The sequence below is a fragment of the Prunus avium genome, chromosome 8, assembly GCF_965620075.1.
Source record: "Prunus avium chromosome 8, drPruAviu1.hap1.1, whole genome shotgun sequence".
Lineage (NCBI taxonomy): Eukaryota > Viridiplantae > Streptophyta > Magnoliopsida > Rosales > Rosaceae > Prunus > Prunus avium.
The window spans coordinates 27,354,099-27,375,821 of record NC_142291.1 but is presented as its reverse complement, the minus strand read 5'-3'; the positions used below and the strand labels follow the sequence as shown (position 1 = coordinate 27,375,821).

At 36.1% G+C, this 21,723-nt stretch overlaps 3 protein-coding genes and 1 pseudogene across 4 annotated transcripts; all 4 read left to right on the top strand.

Moving 5' to 3' along the window:
• The first annotated feature begins 309 nt into the window (after positions 1-309).
• Positions 310-5,632, top strand: LOC110768519 (RING/U-box superfamily protein). 2 transcript variants are annotated; one of them, XM_021972273.2, is made up of 5 exons: positions 310-470; positions 1,317-1,752; positions 3,969-4,015; positions 4,122-5,095; positions 5,385-5,632. In XM_021972273.2, the coding sequence occupies exons 2-4, from the start codon at positions 1,437-1,439 to the stop codon at positions 5,070-5,072; spliced, it is 1,314 nt and encodes a 437-aa protein (XP_021827965.1). In that variant the 5' UTR covers positions 310-470; positions 1,317-1,436; the 3' UTR covers positions 5,073-5,095; positions 5,385-5,632. The 2 variants fall into 2 exon arrangements, with proteins under 2 accessions (XP_021827965.1, XP_021827964.1); XM_021972272.2 differs by having other exon boundaries at positions 5,352-5,632.
• Positions 5,633-8,021: 2,389 nt separating this feature from the next.
• On the top strand, positions 8,022-9,383 carry LOC110768544 (uncharacterized). The gene is made up of 2 exons (XM_021972309.2): positions 8,022-8,498; positions 8,917-9,383. Exons 1-2 carry the CDS (start codon positions 8,121-8,123, stop codon positions 9,163-9,165), a joined length of 627 nt encoding a protein of 208 aa, XP_021828001.2. The 5' UTR covers positions 8,022-8,120; the 3' UTR covers positions 9,166-9,383.
• A 2,574-nt stretch (positions 9,384-11,957) lies between these two features.
• IMPL2 (inositol monophosphatase family protein) lies at positions 11,958-16,045 on the top strand. Its single transcript, XM_021972224.2, has 9 exons — positions 11,958-12,404; positions 12,755-12,833; positions 13,286-13,380; positions 13,472-13,521; positions 13,956-14,080; positions 14,289-14,355; positions 14,820-14,909; positions 15,323-15,434; positions 15,581-16,045. The coding sequence occupies exons 1-9, from the start codon at positions 12,080-12,082 to the stop codon at positions 15,649-15,651; spliced, it is 1,014 nt and encodes a 337-aa protein (XP_021827916.1). The 5' UTR covers positions 11,958-12,079; the 3' UTR covers positions 15,652-16,045.
• Positions 16,046-17,289: 1,244 nt separating this feature from the next.
• On the top strand, positions 17,290-21,439 carry LOC110768506 (large ribosomal subunit protein uL14mz pseudogene; annotated as a pseudogene).
• The last annotated feature ends 284 nt before the right edge of the window (positions 21,440-21,723 follow it).

The following is a 21,723-nucleotide window of genomic DNA, read 5'->3' as shown; positions in this document are numbered from 1 at the left end:
AGATACCGCCCGCCAACCAAAATCTTCCAATTAACTTTAAACCTTTCGTTAACACGAAAACTCCAAAGTACAACACTTGTCAGCACAATTATCAGCCACTGTTTACTACAGTGTCAGTGAAGTACAACTCCATACAGCACGCTTTAATTATTCTAAATCTCCACAAAAGAAATTATAATTTTTTTTATTTTTTATAATAAAAATATTTAATTCCACGCATTGCGTCACCAAACGCCGTCAGAACAACACAGGGCGCGTTCCTGAACAGCCACCGACGGCGTTACCAAAACTGTCTAAAACGACCTCGCTTCCACCCCTCTTTCTCTTCTTCTGCAACGAACAACAAGTAGCAGCCTTTCACTCTCCCTCTCCCTCTCTCTCTCTCTCTCTCTCTCTCTCTCTAAAATTTTATCTCTCTACCAGGCTCTCTCTCTCTTTCTCTCTCTCTCTCTCTCCAGCCTCGTCTCTCTGTGAGTAAATCATTATGCACAGGCTTGCGTTTTGTTTTGTGTGTTTGTGATGACCTTCGCACATAAAAATTGAATTTTGATTATTGTTATTATCTTGTTATTGAATTTCATAGTCTAGGGATTAATTTGGTGGTTTTTGTTTTCGAAAATTTGGCGTTTGACTACGAATTCGATATTTCGTGCATAAATTTCGGATCTCTCTGACATGTGTAGCTAGTGCCTCAATATTTACTATTTTAGGGCATTTTTAGATTTTTTTAAATAAAATTTTTGGATTTTGGACTCAATCTTGAGTTTCCTGAAGAGTAGCAGATTGAATCGATACCTGGGCCTCTTTATATTTCCCACACAGTTTTACTGTTTTGTTCTTGGTGTTGTCGGTGTTTTCATTTTTGGTGATGGTTGGTACGGTACCAAACCAACAGTGTGTTGAAGAAAACTTTAAGAATTTATTTTTGTCAATTTTTGAAGCTCCACTGTACAGAGGTTTATTGGACTGAATATATATTCAATTAAAGTATTTTTTGCCCCATTTTTGTTGTCACCGTGTATCCAACTGGGAAAGGGAAGAACTGTGAGATTCATGAAGTGCTTTCAATTGGGTAACCTTTGTTTTCATTTGTTGTTGTTTCCATATGGAAGTGGTCCTCAGTCTGAATTTTCATTTAGATGTTTTCTTTTTTCGCGTTTTGGAGTTTCGGGTTCTTTTTCCTTTCATGATATTGTGTATTGTTGTACAGAACTAGGGTCTATTGAAATCCATCACTTCATTATCTGTCCTCTTTAAGTTTGCATGTTTATTGTACTATGGATCATTTTCTTGATGGTTTGCTTCTTTTACTGTAGTTGCAGAAGAAAAGCTGGTTATGGAGCCAGCTGTATTTGTGAGTTGACTTCTAAGTTGGAGAATGCAAGTTACAGTTGAGGTGTTACAATTGCAAGTTTAAATTTTTGTGTATTTTGAGGATGGGGTCTGCTTGTTGTGTCGCTGCTAGAGACAAGACTATAACAAACAGAGCAAACAGTGAAGTTCTGCATCGCAATATTCGGTATTCTCCAACATGGAGCTTTCGATGGGATAACCGAGTGGGTGTAGCAGGTGAAGAGACTTCTGTGAGTTGGTTTTCTGATGGAATTAGCAGAAACGATGGTTCTGAAGTTAAATTTGAGTCAGCATGTGTATCAGAGGAGGGAAGTCCATTGGTACATTTTCGAAGACATACAGGGCAAAAGTCCTCAATTTCTGAGGGAACTGCTGGCCATGTGAGGACTCCCGCTTCTGGTAATTCTTCTGGCGATCTTTTATTTGATTCATAATTCAATAGTGTGTAGTATAAGTTTTGGTGAATTTTGGTGCAATCTCGATGCTTAGGTTCCTTGCAGTTTCTAGTCAATATCCCATAAGTGTGATTTGGAATTGAAAGGCAGCAAAAGCAGATGTTGCAGCTGCCATGTCTCTGCATGTTTTCTTATATAAAATTTATCTCGTACTCTTGAGGTTTCCTACAGTTTTTATAAAGTATAAACATCATGGAATGGAACAGAGAAAATGTCTTTTACACACTGTATTTAAAATTCAAAGTCTTATTGGTGTAGCCTGTGCATAACGCCAATTTTAACCACCTTACATGCAAATCTTGATTAAGAGAAACTAGTTTACATGTTAAATTGATGCATTATTGGTTGGTTTTGGAGTTTGTAGAAGTTTCAGACATAATTTATATGTTTTATAGCGTGTTTCCGTCATTTTATATATCACCCATATTTCCACTGAGATCGATATATCTATCGATATTTCTCTAAAATATAGATTACCAATGTATACACCAAAGTCGAAACTTAAATTGTTGATTCTCCCAAAGTTCTTTTTATGCAGCGAATCTACAACTTGGGATCAAAGAGATTACTCTCTACTTTATTGATTGGAGGATTTGCAATTTATCTCTTTCTAGATTGTATCTGGACTTCTGCATGTAAACCAAAGGACATTGCCAGCATAGTTGCTTTTTAGGTACAAGCTCAATATTAACATGAAAGGTCATACTTTAAGCTAAGGTTGACCTTGGTGGGCCATGTGTTACCAAATATGCACTGATAAGAAGGAGAATAGTAATTTGAAAGAAGCACTATTGAAATGGATTACAATTTTATGTGAAGTTGGTGAAGAGGGACCCTGTACGTAAACATAGATGGAAGAAAAAGGATCAGTTTATTCCTATTTTGAGATGATCAAGGATTCAAGGGATCATGTGATTTATTGAAACCATGCGGAATAGAAGATAATGGCTGAAAATGTGAAATATAGGTGAATGGAAATGCTTAGGAATGGGGCAGTTGCAAACTATGCAATCAGCATCAAAGGTTAGACTACCTTTTATCAATTAGATTGGGAAGACGAAGGACACAGTTGGTTATTTCCTGAATAGATCCCCAGACAATAGGATGCGTGTACTTCTCCTACTATATCTTTGATATCTCTTTACATGGGTAGGTAGGAGAGTTTTTGTGGGTGTGATCATGTGGGTCAAGAGCTTAGGTTCTGGTTGTGTGATTTTGTTCACATTGAGAAGATTTCATGATTACACTTTACACAGTTTTACATTCTTTAGGTGTTCATATTTTTCCAGCTAATGGCCTTTGGGCCTAGCAGCACCTCCTTCCCCCCTTAAAAATAAGGGCGAAGGATGGGTTTCAGGGTTCAATTGCTGCTCGTGTTGTGTTCCTGTCGTTTGTCAAAATATGTTTTTAACTTTTCCTGATGCATGATTGTAGTTCTAACGCTAACCTTCTTTTACTTATAAGTTTTGAAGCTAAAATTTTATCCGGTTCATAAATACAATGTTGATAATTATGTAGGGATTATCAAAACTGTCTCTTACCTCTTTTTTCTTGGTTTCCATGCCAATGGGATAACTTTTTCCTTGTTTTGATTTCCTTTTACTGGCCTGCAAGTGGAATAGGTGAGTTGAATTTTTTGATGCCTATTGCTTTGTCTCAAGGCAAGCTTGTTGCCAATTCCTGTGGTTTAGTATATAATTTAATTCAATAATTTGTTAAATCAATAAAGATGGTTCAATCAATAAGAAAAACTTGATATTACATTAAATATGATAGCTTTTTGTAAAATCATCATATTATTTCCTGGAAAATGTGACTTATATGGAATCACAGAACCTATTTTGTGAACCCTTTTGGCTGTTTAAATTCTCTTGCAATTGTGCTTGAAAGCTTAAAAGGGCTAACACATCACACACCCACGTGCACCTTAGTTGTTTGTGTGATGGAAAAGAAATAGAAGACCTTGTACCTCCTGCTTAAGACAGGTTTTTTTTTTTTTTTTTTGGGTTTTCCAAATGATTTAGTATAAAACTAAAATAAGGCTGGTTATCTGTTAAATAAATGGCCTCCTTCAGATTTTTCTTTTATTTGAATTTTCCCTTTTATATTTTAGTTGTTTATAACATTTTTTTCTGATACATTTGTATGTGTCTTTGCCAGATCGATCTATTTCAAGAAATATTTCCATGGATGCAAGTCTAGAACAGGTAGATCATACGCAGCTACAGGCACTTTTTGCTATCATTTTAGCACAATTAATTCACAGCATTCCACAAATGATATTCTTCACCTTATTGTTGGATTGTATTGTAGGCAAAGGAGTCAACAGAATCCCCTACAGTTTCATATCCGTCCCCGACAAAGTTATCAGTTTCGTTGCCTTCTACTTCATCGTTGTCTGCATCCCCATTGTCATCCCAGTGTCATCTGCCTCCTGCTAGCTCAACACCATTGAGGTGGCCCCGCTGTTCTCCAGGACATCAGCTATTAAGGCAAGTATCTGATGGCCGAGTCCCAGGAAACAAGTCACCAAACAGCTGCTCAATTTCTGAAGATAGGGCAAGGCTCCCCTCATGGAGCAATGAATCTGCTAGAGGCTCCCGTGGTGGGTCTTCAGATAGTTGGTCTATGCATGCATTTTCTGAGCTCATGGCCACATCTAATAGAGAAAGGTGGTCTTTTGATAGTGAGTCCTTTGGCTTTAATCGTGAGAAGATAACTAGATCCAGTAGCAGAATTTCAGCTTCACCCCCTGTTGATTTGCAGACGTGTGGGGTTTGCTCAAAGCTTTTGACTGAGAAATCTTCATGGAGCGGCCAAAAGATTATTGCAAACAATGAGCTTTCTGTGGTCGCGGTGCTAATTTGTGGGCATGTTTATCATGCCGAATGTTTGGAGAATATGACTCCTGAAATTAACAAGTATGACCCAGCCTGCCCGCTTTGTACTTTTGGGGAGAAACAGATCCACAAGTTGTCTGAAAAAGCATTGAAAGCAGAAATGGACTTGAAGGCTAGAAACAAGAGATCAAGAAACCGGGTGTTAGACCTTGATAGTGATTCTGTTGTGTTTGATCGCTTGAAGAGTAGTGGACATCAAGGAAAAGGCCCTAAGATGGGATCAAGTTCCAGCATGAGAAGCTCCTCGGGAAAGCCTTTTTTGAGACGACACTTCTCTTTTGGCTCCAAGAGTACTCGAGCCCTATCAGAGAATCACTCTACGAGAAAGAAAGGGTTCTTCTGGGCAAAATCTAGCAAGATGTGAGCTAACTTATAGATGTTTGGGAGGTGAGCATATCTGTTTCCCATGTAATATTTCTTGCATCACTTATTCAGTAAAATTTTGTCACTATTCCTTTGACATGCCTATTTAATAAATCTACACTTTCCATACACTGGCCATGATTTATCCACCTGGTATGTTTAGGATTAACTTCTGTTTGGCTCTGAAGTCATCAACTTCAAAACCTCCGAATACGGGAGTTATGCTGATTGGAAACTTTTTTTGGTTCTTGTTGAACTCAGTATTGTTATTTTTATACAGATTCCAGTGTTGATGCTTCTTTTGCAATCTCAGTTGGATTAAGGATTGCGAAGGGGGCAGTTATCAAGACATTGTAAACATCTGCAACTGCATCTTGACATTCAACAGGGTTAGCTTATGGAGTTACACTGTAAAGAGGAGGAGGGAATATATAGAACAGTTATTCATAGTGAAAGGAAAAAATAGTGGAATGAAAATGCATAAAAAGACCCCTGTGATCTGATTCTTCTTATTGTTCAAATTTTATTCCTTGCGTGAATCCATACATGAATTTATCAAAATGATAACTTATGTATGTCAGTGGGATGCTGGGTTTGCCAAAAGGCACCATATCCCTTCCCACGACTTTCTGTGTTGTGTTGCCATGTAATTTTTCTGCAGGTGCTACCGTTTCCATGTTGAAATACACCGTTTGAATTGACAAAGACCTTTCCAGTAGCTTCCAATGGTGGTGAGATCTAAGGTTTAAATGATATGCGTATTCACGGGTGGTTGTACGTATTTAGGGTTTACCTTAACACTTTGTATCTCGCGGGGAGTGTTTCTGGCCATTCTAAAAGAATCATAGAAATTTTAAGATTTTGGTGATAAATGTGCAGAAGAATAGGGAGGAAAATTTTGCGCTCTCTTGTTCTCTCTTATTAGTCGCTTTCTACCCCAACTAAAATTTGATTACGAATGTATTCTACGACACCTCGCACCTGATGCTCACTTTTTCATTATTTGTTCTGAAGCTTTTGCTGTATGCGAATCTCAGCCGTTGATGCATAATTCCAGCATCTTACATGATTTGTTTGTGATGTGCTTTAGGCTTGTGCTCGGCTTTGTTGGGCCTCCCCACCCCCACCAGTTTCTTCTTTTTTGGTTCATTATATTCTTTTATTTACTTAGAGAAAAAATGATTCAAGTCTAGGTTGAAAATTGAAAGTGATGGGAAGAAGAAACCCCTAAAATTTTAGCCCTAGATGGCGTTTTATAATCCTAATCAACCCAGTTTCACTCCCAAATTACCAAAATTAAGCCCTAATTTCACTCACCCGTAAAGTTAACATTTCAATGAAAAATGCAGTTCGAAAAATATGCAAAAATAATTAATCAAAAACACAAAAAGAAAACCTTTTGCACATATCACATTGCTATTTGCAGGAATGTAGGAGCTCACACTTACATGGTAAGGAAAGAAGTATTTTCCTTGAATTAATTGAAGATGATAAATTAATAAGTTTGATATTTTCCAAATGTCACAAAATAGTGTTCACACAATGCATGTTTATTTCGTAGCATGATCATATTATGTATATGTATTTTCTTGGCAGCATATGTCGGTTAACAAGATAACGATAAAATCATATGAGTAGTAATGAAATTGGAAACTTATTTTAGTATTTATTATATATTATCTTATTGGTTCCCATTTGTTTATTTGTTATATTATTTATATTCACTGGTTGAAATTAGGTGAGATGTTGGGGAAAACTAAAACATTTTCTACATTTTTTCACAAGGACTAGTAACTTTCTGAACCCAAAGTCAAAAATCTGGGTACTGGAATCATGTCCATTCAAAACACAGTTTAGTTATTCAGATTCGATATCTTCAAGCTTCGAACAAAGGAAGAGGCATAGGAGGCACATAGAAGCCAATAAAGATTTTTCCCTAGAATTTCAGAGAAGGTGACTAATAATAACCAGGTCACCAAACTCGACAGACAAACCACCACGTGTATGTAGAAGGGGAAAACTTTCTTGCCAAACATTGGGTGTCGCTGGCCAGTTTTAAAATTTAGTTGGGATTCGCTGGCTTGCTTTACACAGTCATTGCCACTCCTGGACACGAAAAAGCATACGATTTTTATTTATTTTAGTTTTCTTCACTGTTAAATATGCATGTGATTAAAATATGGTATGTCGATTGACTAAGCCTGAAATATCGAGCATTTACTCTTAATACCTTATCGAATATTTGGTGTTCACATGTTGAATTTGGATATTTACCCTTATTTCTTACTCAATGCATAGTATTCACGTATTGGACTTGTAGAACCATTTATTATATGTTATATTTTATTTAATTAAGTTTCTGATATGAGACTTATATTCTTATATAAAGATAGGTGGTATTACACGTTTTGATTAAGCTTTTACAAATTTTGCAAATGATTTCTTAAGTTTATTAATTAGTGTAAATAAGTATATATCACTGCACTCATTTTTTTTTGGACGAAATATCACTGCACTCATAGTTAGTTAGTTGGTTATATTTTCTCAATACAAAAACTCTATTTTTAACCTTACTTATTCAACCAATCCAAATGGACCAAAACTTAATTATTTTTCTCAAAACTTTAACTCTTAAACCCTACACTTGTTTGCTTAACCTGAATAAGTAAATTACCCGCTAAGAAACAGACATCCGGATCACGCTCCTCTCCCGCTAGATATTCATTCATTCATATCTCAACTCAAAACCCACAACCATGACAAGCACGTGTCACCCAGACAAGATAACACGTGGAAACCTTCATCTAACGTGGCAATGCATGCTCCTAATGGCATTATCTGGGCACTGTCATGCCATGTGTCAGCACACAGTGACATGCAAGATGCCACACTCATATCTCCACCGTCATACATTTTCCCTTTAAAAAAAAGGCCTAACCTCGTCGAACTTAGTTCAAGTTCCAACATCTATAGAATATAGCAAGGCTTGCCATTTCTGATTTCTTACTTCGATTGAGGCTTAGCTCTTTTTGCAAAAAAAAATACCCAAATGGCTCAAATTCGTGATGAGTATGGAAACCTAGTGCAGCTCACAGATGAGCATGGCAACCCTGTTCAGTTGACAGACGAGCATGGAAACCCTATGCACCTCACGGGTGTAGCTACTAGCACGGAAAACGAACCTGGAACATACACCGGTTCCGGTGTGCATGTTCCAGGATCTGGGACCACGGGTGAGTACGAGGAGCATGGTGGCGCGATGGGTGCCGCTGGAGTTGCGACCGGGCTTGGAATGTTTGGTGATAAACAAACAAGTGATCAACCTCATGGGTATGATGGTGGTCTGGGTGAGCACCGACAACAACAGCCCCACGACGGTGGTGTTACCGGTGAAGTCTGCCGTTCCGGCAACTCATCAAGCTCTAGTGTAAGACTTTTTTTTTCTTCATATATATGTACATATTAATTGTGCTATTTTTATTTGTAAATATATTGCGATGCATCTTCTAACCGAAGATGTTATGCACACTCTCAGTTTGTCGTTTTGCACTCTTAATCTGAGTTAGAAAATATTAAAAATATAATTTTAGAAAATATTAAAAATATAATTTCTAAGAGTGCATGATATCAAATTGGGGTGTTCATATTTTCTTCTAAAATACTAGTTATATTGTGTACTTTTAACTAGTAAAATATAGTCTCCCATGTAGAACTTGCTAAATTATGCTATTTATTGTGTAGGAGTTGACTTGCATATTAAACTTTTTAGTGAGACTAAGCTTGCATGTTTTGATCAATGTTTACTTTTCTTTCTTGATCTCTTCCCCTCTTTTGGTCGCTTGTAGTCTGAGGAGGATGATGGGCAAGGTGGGAGAAGGAAGAAGGGACTGAAGGAGAAAATAAAGGAAAAATTGACCGGTGGGAAGCACAAGGACGACGCTCAGCAGCAAGCACGTGGACATGGACAAGGGCAAGGACAGGCACACACCATAGCCGTCGGCACCGCCATCACAACCACAGCGACAACTGAGGCGGAGAAGAAGAGTATGATGGAGAAGATCAAGAACAAGCTGCCTGGTCATCACAGCCACTAAATTTATTAATTAAGCTTAATTGTGTGTGTTGGTGTTAATTAATTGTGTGCAGTTTGTAGTGAGCCTATTAGGGCAATGTAATAAAGAAGTTGCTTTTGAAATGTGTAGGGAAGCTGTGCTGTACATGTTAGATAGTGTGCTGAATTTCATCACCGCAATGGTTTGCTTTGTGATCAAGTTTTTATAATCACATTATGCCAAGTGGCTTTGTGGGTCAAGTCATTTATCAGAAGGTATCAATTCATCAACGAAAGAGACACGATAGAAAGATTGCTGGATGTGTTTTTCTTATTAGATATTTGACATTATTGTCATTGGATCCAGAGCCTCTGCATTTATGAAGCGTGTCATCTCTCCTCTCTCATCTTCCTCTCTCGCCTTTTCTTTTTTGATTTTTTTTGGTCAAAACCTCTCGTCATTTCTTTGATCTGCAGTAATCATGTTCTTGTTGGTGAGGTTAAAATATATTGCCCAAATTTATTGAAAAATTTCGAACTGATAGCTTTTAAATTCCAAATATACAGCTCCAATTGATTACTAATGCTATTGCAGTCCATCAACCATTGGATCAGGAAAAGTACCTTTCTGTCTTTGAAATTCAATGAACAGATTGACTAATTCTCCAATGGGAATTTATAGATAAATTGGTATAAGCAAATGATTGTTTCATCCCAAAATTTAAATTCCAGGATGGGGTTGGCAATACCCATCTTCGATTACAAGACACGAGATGCACAAAAGTACTCCAGATTTTCATTGGATTATTTGAACACTCCAGATTTTCACGAGATGCACAAAAATACACGCTTCTTAACTGCAAAGGATCGGAACCCATTGTCACATTATAAATTTGGTTTTCACCATTCAAATTGCCGTCATAGAACGGATTATCTGTTTGATTTTACCGATTGCTATAAAACAGATTGATGTAATAAAATTGTTCTCTAGTAAAACATATGAAATTTGCAAATATATGTTTGTAAATTTGGTTTTCACCATTCAAATTGCCGTCATAGAACGGATTATCTGTTTGATTTTACGGATTGCTATAAAACAGATTGATGTAATAAAATTGTTCTCTAGTAAAACATATGAAATTTGCAAATGTATGTTTGTGGTACATAGGCTAGCTCATTATGCATTACTAGCCTCTTCGTACGCGCCTGCGAGAGGCTATTTTTAAAAAAATTTAAATTTATTTTAGAATTAAAAAAGATAATGGATAGTTGTGTTCCATAAAAATAGGATTCATTATTTGATTTTTTCTTTTAATTTTAATTTTTTTAATATGAAAAAGTGTGAATTTACCATATTATCCTCATTTAATTAATAATTTTAATTCTTAGTTTACATTAACCAAGGGTATTTTTTGTATTTTGAACGTTTTACCATTCTCTACCTTTTGCTTTGGTGGGCATCCGATTGAATAGATTAAATCGGCCAATTCGTACAGTAACTAATAACCGGTTTGATTTGGTTTTGACCAAGAAAATGCCAAATGGATTTGACACCTATCTTTACATGAAACCATCTTATCTCATTCAAGATAGTCTGCTTTATGATGTTTTGTAATCTCCGAGTTCAATACATCCATTTTCTGCAAGAGAGTTGTAGTTCAAGTAATTAAGAGTTTATGATGTTTTGTAATCTCTCGAGTCAGGGGCGGAGCCACACTGGGACCAATGTGGTCACGGGCCCCCACTCAATTTTTTTAATATTTTAAAAGTAATATACTGTTATGTATTTCTATATGTATATTATTTCAAATACTTTACGTTTTGATATGTACCCACATGTGTTGTGGCAAACCTATTAAGGCACTAGTAGTGGTACACTCCAGGTGTACAGATTACCCCTTTGCTCAACTAGTAGTGGTGCACTCCAGGTGTACAGATTACCTCATTTTACTTTAATTTATTTTTATATTACTCCAATTACTTAAGTTTACAATGTAAATAAGGAAGTACCCCCTATTTGGATTCAAATAAAAATACTAGAAAATCAAATTCCCACCAAATCAAAATATGAAAAATCGGTTTTAGTGCAAAATACGATTTAGGCTAAAAATGATGGCTCATTAAGTCAATATATACTTCATATTAAAATCCCATAAAATCAAGTTTACTTATTTGATGTGTAAGGAATAAAAGCAGCCAAAAATTATCTTGAGAAAAAGATTATTCCGAAAAACCATTTTTCATACTTAGTCAATAGTTTTACATAAAACTTTTTTTCATGTATAATATGAATGCATGAAGGGACCTAAGGTTTTTTTTAGTTTGTGAAATTTTGATTTTTTTCTTTCTATTGGGTTTAATGGGGGAACAAGCTTTAAAGACTACTCTTTGTCTATCTCTTGCAATTTTTCTTGCTCAGAATTAATGTATTTGGCTATCCCTTTGTTGAGGACAATTATGATTGCAACTAATAAGCAATATAATTCTTGACATATATATATATATATATATATATATATACTCTTTTTCATATGTATTGTGAGTTCGAATTTTTGATTCTTTATAATTTGTAATAGGCCCCCACACACATGAAATCTTGGCTTCACCACTATATCGAGTTCAATACATCTCTTTTTTACAGAGAATTGTAGCTCAAGTAGTCACCTGAGGTCCTAAGTTCTCCCCAAATATCGTTCATATCAAAATACATTGCTTTTCTTAAACTAAAAAAAATAAAAATATCTCACATGATTATTATGTGTGGTGGTCCACATAATATTTATGTGGATCCAACGGCGCAAAACACATCAACCTCCACTCTCTCTCTCTAACTACCAAAACCCCCAAACTTGGGTTTTCTCACTTCTTCAGCAGCCTCCACTCTCCATTTCACCACCATTGTCTCTCTCTGCTCTCTCCCTTTCCCGCCTACTTAAACCTCTCAACACTGTCACCAAATGCTTTCACAGGTTCCCAAACCCCTCTCCTTCTTCCAAAACCCATCGCCCCCCATTCCCATTCCCAATCCCACCACTCCCACTCTCCGCTTCTCAACTCCCAAGCCCTCACTCTCACTCCTCCGCCTCCCTCTCTCTCCTCGCCGGCTCACACTCGCAATGGCCTCCAATCCCGGCCGTCCAGACTCCGCCGTTCCTCTCCCGCCCAAAAGTTTCGAGCTTGATCGATTCGCTGAGGTTGCCAACAAGGTAGCCGATGCCTCTGGTGAAGTCATTCGGAAATTCTTCCGTCAGAAATTTGACATTCTCGATAAAGAAGATTCCAGTAAGTTTGAATGAGTGTGCCCATGTATGCTTTGTTTGGTTGCTGAGAAAGTTGAGAAACTTGGAAGTGGACAGAAGTTTTTTAATAACGTTAAATTTGAAAGTAAGAGGAATGTGGGTAAGCTGGAGAAATTAGGAATGTTGGATTCAATTGCTATAGCTCTGTTTGGTTTTTGAGGAAATGTAGGAAAAGAAAAATCACAATTTGAGTGTTGAGTTTTGTGCTGTTTTGCTTTATAAAATAATTTAGAAAAAATTGAATTGTTTAAGCTGACTGAGTTAGTGATTGGTGTGGACTACAGTATGGGAAATTTTGAGTCATTGATTTTCGTATTTGTTGTTTTGCTGCAGGCCCTGTGACAATTGCAGATCAAACAGCGGAGGAAACTATGGTTTCGATTTTATTAGAGAATTTTCCTTCTCATGCTGTGTAAGTTTTGTATGTAAATAGATCATTTTCCAAGAATTTCTTTTGGTTGCAAAAAAATTGGAGGGTTTAAGTTGAATTGAAGTGGTAAATTTCGAGTCTTTAGGTTTACAGCTGTTTAGATTCCATAATGTGACAATTTTTTAGACCTAAAATAAGCTAAAAGGAAATGTTTTTAGGGCCTTCATATTTTGTTCTGGTTTTTAACATTTTGCTCCAATGTTTTCGTTTTTATATTGAATATGACAAGTTTCGCTTAAGCTATGGTAAGTAGTTTTATAGGATAGACGAGTATACGCTTCTTATTTACCATTTCCATTCTTTACCATCCTTGTCCGGCTATTTCCTTCACAACCCCATGGAACACATAAGAGAAAATTCGATTTTTCTAAACAACCATGAATATCTATATTTGTTGTACTATTGCTAAAGTAATTGTGGAGGGCTAATTGCAGTTATGGAGAGGAGAATGGGTGGAGGTGCAAAGAGAAGGCTGCAGACTATGTATGGGTTTTAGATCCAATAGATGGAACAAAGAGCTTTATCACTGGTATTGTATATTTTTTTTTAAAGAAAGATTACTGTCTTGAAATAAGTGTTCTGCAAATTTTACTTTGGTGAACCTGCACTTTTTTCCCCAGGAAAACCTGTGTTTGGTACTCTCATTGCTCTGCTACAGCGGGGTAAACCAGTAAGAATCATCTGCTACAACGTGCATAAAATAAAAACAGGCTTATTTCTATTATTTTTTATATTTTAAATGAAAATGAATATGTAATATGATTATGTGCTGAAGAAAAAACTTTTTTTTTTCTCTGTTATTCAACACTTGGGAACAGAATTCTGAAATGAAAATTAAAAATCATGTTAGAGAAGGGAAGAAAATGGGTACAATCATCACTTCAGCACTCATCAGTTCAAATTATTTTTTGTATCCATTTTTGCATGCAATAGATGTTTTATTGGAGTAAACATGCTCATTTGTGCCCATTTAAAAATTTAGTTTTTGTCCCAGTTACTTGACTGAATTTTTTCACACTGAGTTGGATAAATGCATAAGAGTTAGTTCAAATTTCAAGATTACTTCTACTTTCTTCTTGAACTGATACCTATTATTTCGCCCAGATTCTTGGCATAATTGATCAGCCTATTTTAAGAGAAAGATGGGTTGGGATGAGTGGAAGGAAAACTACATTGAATGGGCAAGTAGTGTCTACACGCAATTGTGCAAATCTGGCACGGGCTTATTTGTAGGTTTTTTCTCTTTTCATGTGAATATCTATTTTGTAGCTAGAAAGTTGTTCTGTGGAAAGCAAACAACGTCTATCAAGCATCTAGACCTTTATTGTGAGAAAGTAATTTGTTGGCATCCAGATCTTGCCCGGGACATATAACTTTCTTTTTCTGTCTCTGTCATTCGGGATTTCTCTTATTTGTTTTAATTATTCCCGTGATTAGGTACACTACAAGCCCACATCTATTCAGCGCAGAGGCAGAAGAGGCTTTTATTCGTGTTAGAAATAAGGTATGTTCTAATGAATCCATAAAGATCGGGGTTCAACATTAGGTGACATGAAGAATACTGCCATGCTTTTAATGTATGATCTATGGGAGAAAATCAGACTCAGTCAATAAGGATTACCTGAAAGGAAAAAAGGGAGAACAAAAGTTGGGCAGTGTTACTGTTTTGGTCCTTGCTTTGTCCAAGTCTTTTACTTTTTGTGGTGTTCCTATGCTTTTGGGGATAATCTGACCCAATTTTGCATTGTGACTCGATGCCAAGCAGTATTGAGATCAAATAACTTTACTAAAACAGATATGTGAGCGGAATTTCTTAGAATGTGATTAACATTTGGAAATTTAATGTGAAATTTGACTCCTAGGTCCAATCCAACATCTTTTCCAGCAGTTGTTTTCATCTTTAATATTTGATATTTGTGTTTCTTATAAAATAGAAAGAATATTAAGAATTCCATGTTTGGCCTACAGGTGAAAGTACCACTGTACGGCTGTGACTGCTATGCTTATGCTCTTCTGGCTTCTGGTTATGTGGATCTTGTTGTTGAATCTGGTCTCAAGGTAAGCTGAACTCTTTGTTGTTAAATTATATATATGACTAATGTATCCAGTGATGCACTCTTCTCTTGGGAGTGTCTGGCCATGAAAATGGCTCATTCCCCATGAAGGGTAAGGGCAGAACAATCCGGGGATGCCTAGTGTATGGCATGAGTGGTAGCTATTGTATCTTACTCTCTGGTTGAACTAGAGGGGAAACATAAAACAGAAGGGACTTGTTATTTCTGATGATGCTAGGTTACCTACAGATGTGCATTTTTCTTTTCTGCTGCACTTTAATGCCTGTTTGGTACAATGAGCTGTCAAGTCTGCAATCATGTATAACTATCGTTGCATTTGTCATCTGTGAATGATACAACTGTATTAGATAGAATTCATTGCTTTTATCTAACAAAAATCTCATGCTATTTTGTCAGCCATACGATTTTCTTTCACTGATACCCGTGATAGAAGGTGCTGGAGGTGTTATTACTGATTGGAAGGGACATCAGCTTTATTGGGAAGCTTCTCCAAATTCACATGTGACAAGTAAGCTTTTCTCCAAATTCTTTGGATTGGGGTCATATTGATGATGATTTGAGTTATGTAGTTTAATATTGTTATTTAATTAATGTGCCATATAGCACTTGCAAGATTTACATAAATCGGCAAATGGGTTTTGGTTTGTTCCCCAGGTTTTAATGTAGTGGCAGCTGGAGATAAACAGATTCACCAACAAGCTCTAGATTCATTACAATGGCAATGAATAGTTGCATTGCCCATTATCATACGGAGGATGGTACGATGCTTCGGTTTGTCTTTCCGAATCTTTAAGGTTCATACACCAAGAGCCAAAGATGACATCAGGGAGCTAGGTGGATTAATGATGGGTGAGAATTGAAATGCAAAAGGTGGAGAGCTGAATTTATTTTCTCTGTATGATTCTCGTTTGCAAGGGTAGGTTTGTTTGCTGGCATTTGTTCACGGCCCCAGCTTTAGTTGTGAAATAAAAGATCCCGAAAGTGCCCTCATTTTGCCGTATGTTTCTTCAACAATAAACTAATTTTTATTTTATTTTTTCAGCTAGAAAAGTGATAAAATGTAGAATGATACATTTGAGTTTAACACAAATCATTGATACCATCAGTTTTTAATGAGAATAGTCGTCCTTCATAAATCAATTTGCTTCAACAACAAAAATGGAAATCTTTGATATCAGATGTTACTGTATCTGTCCAACGATGCTTTGGTTGCAAAGGGTAAACCATCATCTTTCAACTCAAAGCATCATTGTTTAAAGGTATCTCGTTGTTTGACTGGGTTTGGGAGATGGGGGCGTGGTGGTTGGCACCGCATGTGGGCTGGTGGGAGTGGTGGTGTGGCTGAGTCTTCTCTCTTCTCATTTTTCTTTCCCTTTTTTTTTTCTCCCTTCTCTTTCTTGTTTTTCCAGCCTTTGTTCTTTGACCGAAATGCCCCTCAATAAGTAACACCAGTTTCCTCTAATTTGACGGAATTGCCTTATGGCACTTGAATTGCTTCAAATTGAAATCATAGGGGCAAAATTGACCAAATTGAAACGACAGAGACAAATTGTAAAAGTGGCAAACTACAGGCACTAAAAATGACTTTTTGCCTATTTTAAACGATCTTCAATTTAATTGGTTTTGTGCACAAATGATCTTTTTTTTATAAATTTTTTATAAAGATGATATTTCATTAAACGCATAAGAAACAAAATATGATAAGAAAATCCAATTAAATACGTAATCATGTTAGAGGGCCAAGACCAGATCAAGAAATCCAATTAAATACGTAATCGTATTTTGGGGCAATTTCGTCATCGGATTTGTGCATAGATGATCTTTAAATGGTGATTTAAGAAATGAATAGTTCAAATTATGACATAAGTGTATCACAACTTTGGGTGGACGTGAAGTTGTTTGCATTGAGTATTTTTTCCCCCTTGTGAGTACATCTATGGCAGCGATACTGAAAATAATTTAACATCCATCATCATAGATAACCTAGTCACCATTGGACAATTCTGTTGGAATCAAATTACGTTTCACTCAAGTGTCACGAAATACTTATTTTATTGCAAAGCATGATCTTTTTATGTATTATTCACAAAACTCTGCATTTTCTAACAGGATAAAATGGCAATAGCATGACTTGATGCTTCGTTTGATATATTTAAATTCCCCTTTCAAAGAAAATCCAAGAAAAAGGAGAGAGTTAGATACACTTTCTACAAGTACATATTTTTTTTTCGTATTGCCTTATATTTGTTATTTCTTTTTGTACTTTTCTTCTTGAGTAGGAATATAGTGAGATGGTGGGGAAAACCAAATTTATTTTGGCTCCAAATAAAGAAAGCCTTTCGTTGCGAGTTGGCCGTGGACGCATGGAATTGGTGACGGAGGAGACAAAGGAGACGTCAGCAGAGGCGGGGAGTGGAGGCAGTAGGTTTTGGTGGGACCAGAACATGAAGTTGCATGAACTGAAACAGCACAAGACATCTTTGGAGGAGCGGAGTCCTTTGGTTAGTTTTTACTGAAAATCATTGACGCCATTGCCCCTCACTGGTGCTTTAAGGTTTTAATGGCAAATGTCACGCAAAATACAACGACCTCTTTCTAGTGATAATAGCACTCCAAACCAGTGGAACAACAAATGCAGACTTGTGTTTGAATGTCTCATACAAATGGAATTAATCAAAATGATGTAGTGGACTTCTCTGTTTACAAATAATGAAGAGTCATTTCCTCAAGTATGTGATTTAAGATATGCATTGTTTCAAACTTGAGTCACATCTATCCGAATTTAATTTCCATTTAATAAAGGAAAATTTAATAAATTTTCCAACAAACCCCCACAGAAATGGAAATTGGCTCAACAATATGCAAAACTAAAAATGCAAACACTTGAGAAAGTTCGATTAGAAAGATATTGCATCAGTATAGGTAGCTTTTGGCCTTGAACCATCCCTAGCGAAATACCATTGAATTTACTTGGCTAATCGGTAAATGTGATGTCTTGAACTGTTCAACTGTTTGTGTAAACCCAGGCTTTAGCACTCACACAATACCTCACCATACACATCTAGTTCTAGGTTGTGTCTTTGTGGCCCCTGGACAACTCTCGGTATTCATGAGTGCTTTAGAGAATTTAGCCTAACAAAATTCTCATAGAAACGGCTCATTTCATACTCAGGTGACTTTCTATTAAGAGTATTCCGCAATACTCCACTTGAATTTTCAAACCATAGGAAAAGTTCGCTAGAGGTACAACTCATCGATGTTCCGTCGGAAAATATAGAGAGAGAAAGAGCCTGAGTTAATGAAGTTTTGATTTTAATTTAGTAGTGGGGAGTTGCATTCTACTTGTATCAACACAGTCAAATCTCTTTTTGACTCTAAACAATGTACATATGAAACAAAAGAAATCAAACATCAAACTTATCAATTCAAATAATCGAAACATAATTCAGCTCAAAGATTCAATTCTAGCAAGCAAACCATCATATATTGCTTGAATTGAATCATCTAACACTCTCATGGCAGGTTCAGAAACGCAATATTTCTCTATAAAATGGAGCATCTTCAATTTTGAAAAATCAACAAAGCACAAGCTTTCTGTGAGAACTGATTTGCACAAACTAAATAAAATGTCTTATGTGGCCTAAAATAAGAAGAAGAAAAAAACAACTGAGTTAGACAGGGAGAGTGGGCAGTTAGTTGGTGAAGTTGCTCGAATTTATTGGATCGTGGAGCCAAAAAATGCTTGCCCTTTCAAGCTTATTTAACCTCAAACTATGTGAACGGGTCTAGCTCAATGAAAAGTACATTGATTTGCATACCAATGATTTCAGTTTCGAACTCTCATAACACTCCTGTGTGTGAGAAAGGCCCCCTGCTCAATATCACACACAGAAGTATTTCTTCACCCATCTTGATCGAGGGCTCTTTGTGTTGCTACAGCCCACGAGCAATTATCTCCTTACATTAAGCATAAGATCTATGTTTCCACATTTTCTAAATGAGTTATTTTCACTTTTTTCTTTACGAAACTTTTCTACCAAATACCAATTGATTGTATAAATGTTTGGGGAATACAAAACCAATTAATTGTAATTTCGTGTTATTAAAAAGGTTTTTACCAATCGTTTCTGTTCAGTATCTAAATTACAATGCATCCCAATTTAGTCTTTAATATAAGTTTTCTACATGTCTAGATCAAATTTTGTTAGAAATTGCATATTTTTTTGTCATATTTGTCCTCCATGGGAGTACATAATTGCTCATTTTATACGTACTTCGTATTATTTATGATTTTTTTTTTTTGGGGGTTATGCTTGTTAGTGATTGTATTTGGGTATTCATATGTACACTTGTTTGAATTTTGATGTACAAGTATATGTACAGATCATGTACGCATATACCGCGCAGTCTATGCGATAAATGGTTTTCGATTTTAAATTTTGAACGAAAAATACAGTCAACTTTCATATTACACTACAATTATTTGCTAGTGGTGTAACAATTCTGTCATTATATAGGTCTGTAATTAGCATTGATATTTTTCACATAATGTTGTCCAAATTTCTGAATATAATATCGTCCTTTAAGATGTTTTTAGGGCATCAGAAAATCATGTGCCTGTGTTATCTGATCCAAATTTTGTCCAGCTCTTGAAATTTCATATATCTGTTTAGTTTTATGAAATTTTTCTGAGATATCAAAAAAGTACGGATGCTTTAGATTTAGTTATCTGATCCAACATTATATCTCAGTTTCCTGGATAATTTTTAGTATTTTTTTTCTGTAATTATTCTCTTCCCTATTTTACTCACTGCAATCTATTCAATCTTCTGGAAACAAACCCTAGTGGGTCATTCATTGATGGGGGGGCTTGTCAATAACTTGTCTGGCTTATTGAGGACATCACATGATATGATATGCAGCCCTTTCTTGTCTCAGGTCAGTGTGTGCATATGATATTTCTTTGAAGATTATAACTATGATTGGGAAATATATTCATTGAATCTTTAGTAGGATCGTTTAGGTTGAAGTGAGGATTAAATCTTACTAGAATAAAAAAAATTGCTTGGTTTTCGTACAAAATGCTTTACTAGATGTTTAAAATCTTGAATATATATATTATTTTCTAGTATGATAGTCTAAACTACGGGGAGGAAAATTTCTTTCACACATGCACTACCATGACGTCATGGGGTTTCAAACACGAGCGGAACTACCTAGTGGGCTACACTAGGTTGTAGCCCAAGTAGCTTTTTGGAAAAGAAAATATTAAACCTATATAGCCATTGCCTGAGGCTATCATCTTGTGGCTTTTTGGCAATTTCTCATGTAAAGAAGTATGCAAGTTTAAAGTCCCACATAAAAAAATAAATATCCTAATTGGTTCCACATAATAAAGTATCCTCAATTATAATAAACACTGTCAAAATACAAAATATACATGTGAAACTTAGCCTAGTAGCGGTCCAAAAAAATACATGCTCCTTTTTGTATTCTTTGTTATGAAAGTCTAATTGGTAAAATTCTTATTCCTAACTCTCCAATTTTAATATTTTCATTGATTTGTCTCCATAAGAAAAAGATTTGTCTCAATGAAATTCACTCTTTTACGAATAAGATGAAACGAAAATGTCACAAAGATATCATTTGATAGATAGGTTGACTCGCAACAAGATGGGTTCATATGATAATAACAAGAAATTTCAATTCTCTCAAGGATCTCAGGGCACAAAGTCCATAGACACACTTTCAATTATGTTGTTAAACATATATTCATTTTAATAATATGTATTTTTTATTGCATCTAATATGTATTTGTTTTATGTTAAATCTTATTGGAAATTAGTCAATGTAGCTCTAAATTGCATGATTTATATGATTTAATGTATACTTTTGTTTTAGCCAAAAATTTGAGCTAGCCCACCCGTCGAAAAATTCCTGATTCCGCCATTGGTTTCGAACTCGAGACCACTAGACTACAAGTCAAGGCTTTTTTTAATTAGGCTAGACGCTGTTGGCGGAATCGTGGTTAGATAAAATATCAACTCGTTTATTACTTAGTATTGACAGGAGCTTGATTTGTTGTTTTTGTGCACTTTTACAGCAGCAAAGGACCTTCATACAGATGGGGACTATTCTCCAAGTCGCAGACAACTCAGGGGCGAAAAAGGTGAGGTGCATACAAGCTTTGAATGCAAGCAAGAAGGGGGCAAGATTGGGAGACACAATCGTTGCTCAATAACGGAGGCACATCATTTCAATGCCGAGATCGAGCGAAAACATCAGAAAGAAGAGAAGAAGAAAATAACGGGGAAAGGAGCCGTGGTTGTTCGTGCTGCCATGCAACGAGGCCGTTGTGATGGGAGCGAGGTCAAGTTTGATGACAATGCTGTGGTGCTTGTTGACAAAAACAGTAGGCAGCCGCTTGGGACTAGAGTATTTGGACCCGTCCCGCGTAAGTTGCGGAAGAAAAAGCATCTGAAGATTCTTAGTTTGGCGCAGCATGTTGCCTGAAGTAGAGATGCACAATGAGACACAGAATGCTTATATCTCAAGCAACGAGGTGTTAAATCGGAATCAAGTTTGGTAATCACAATTCGGTTTGAATTTATGAATATTGGACATATTGGCCAGGGATTTGTTTATTGCAAAATTCATGATCAAAATTCCCAGCAAAATTCATGGCTTATTAATTCCACAAGTAAAAGCCACAAGTTCATTGCGAGGATAAATATAAACAAAAGTATTACAATCAGAAATAGGAATTTTGGAATGCATACAAGGATTCCTAAATATGC

Excerpts from the sequence above, each read along its gene's own strand:
- LOC110768519 (XM_021972273.2), top strand. The coding sequence starts at position 1,437 with ATGGGGTCTGCTTGTTGTGTCGCTGCTAGAGACAAGACTATAACAAAC. Across the intron at positions 1,753-3,968 it reads TGTGAGGACTCCCGCTTCTG|ATCGATCTATTTCAAGAAAT; the intron begins GTAATTCTTCTG and ends TGTCTTTGCCAG. Across the intron at positions 4,016-4,121 it reads TGGATGCAAGTCTAGAACAG|GCAAAGGAGTCAACAGAATC; the intron begins GTAGATCATACG and ends ATTGTATTGTAG.
- LOC110768544 (XM_021972309.2), top strand. The coding sequence starts at position 8,121 with ATGGCTCAAATTCGTGATGAGTATGGAAACCTAGTGCAGCTCACAGAT. Across the intron at positions 8,499-8,916 it reads GCAACTCATCAAGCTCTAGT|TCTGAGGAGGATGATGGGCA; the intron begins GTAAGACTTTTT and ends GGTCGCTTGTAG.
- IMPL2 (XM_021972224.2), top strand. The coding sequence starts at position 12,080 with ATGCTTTCACAGGTTCCCAAACCCCTCTCCTTCTTCCAAAACCCATCG. Across the intron at positions 13,381-13,471 it reads AACAAAGAGCTTTATCACTG|GAAAACCTGTGTTTGGTACT; the intron begins GTATTGTATATT and ends TTTTTTCCCCAG. Across the intron at positions 14,910-15,322 it reads TTGTTGAATCTGGTCTCAAG|CCATACGATTTTCTTTCACT; the intron begins GTAAGCTGAACT and ends CTATTTTGTCAG.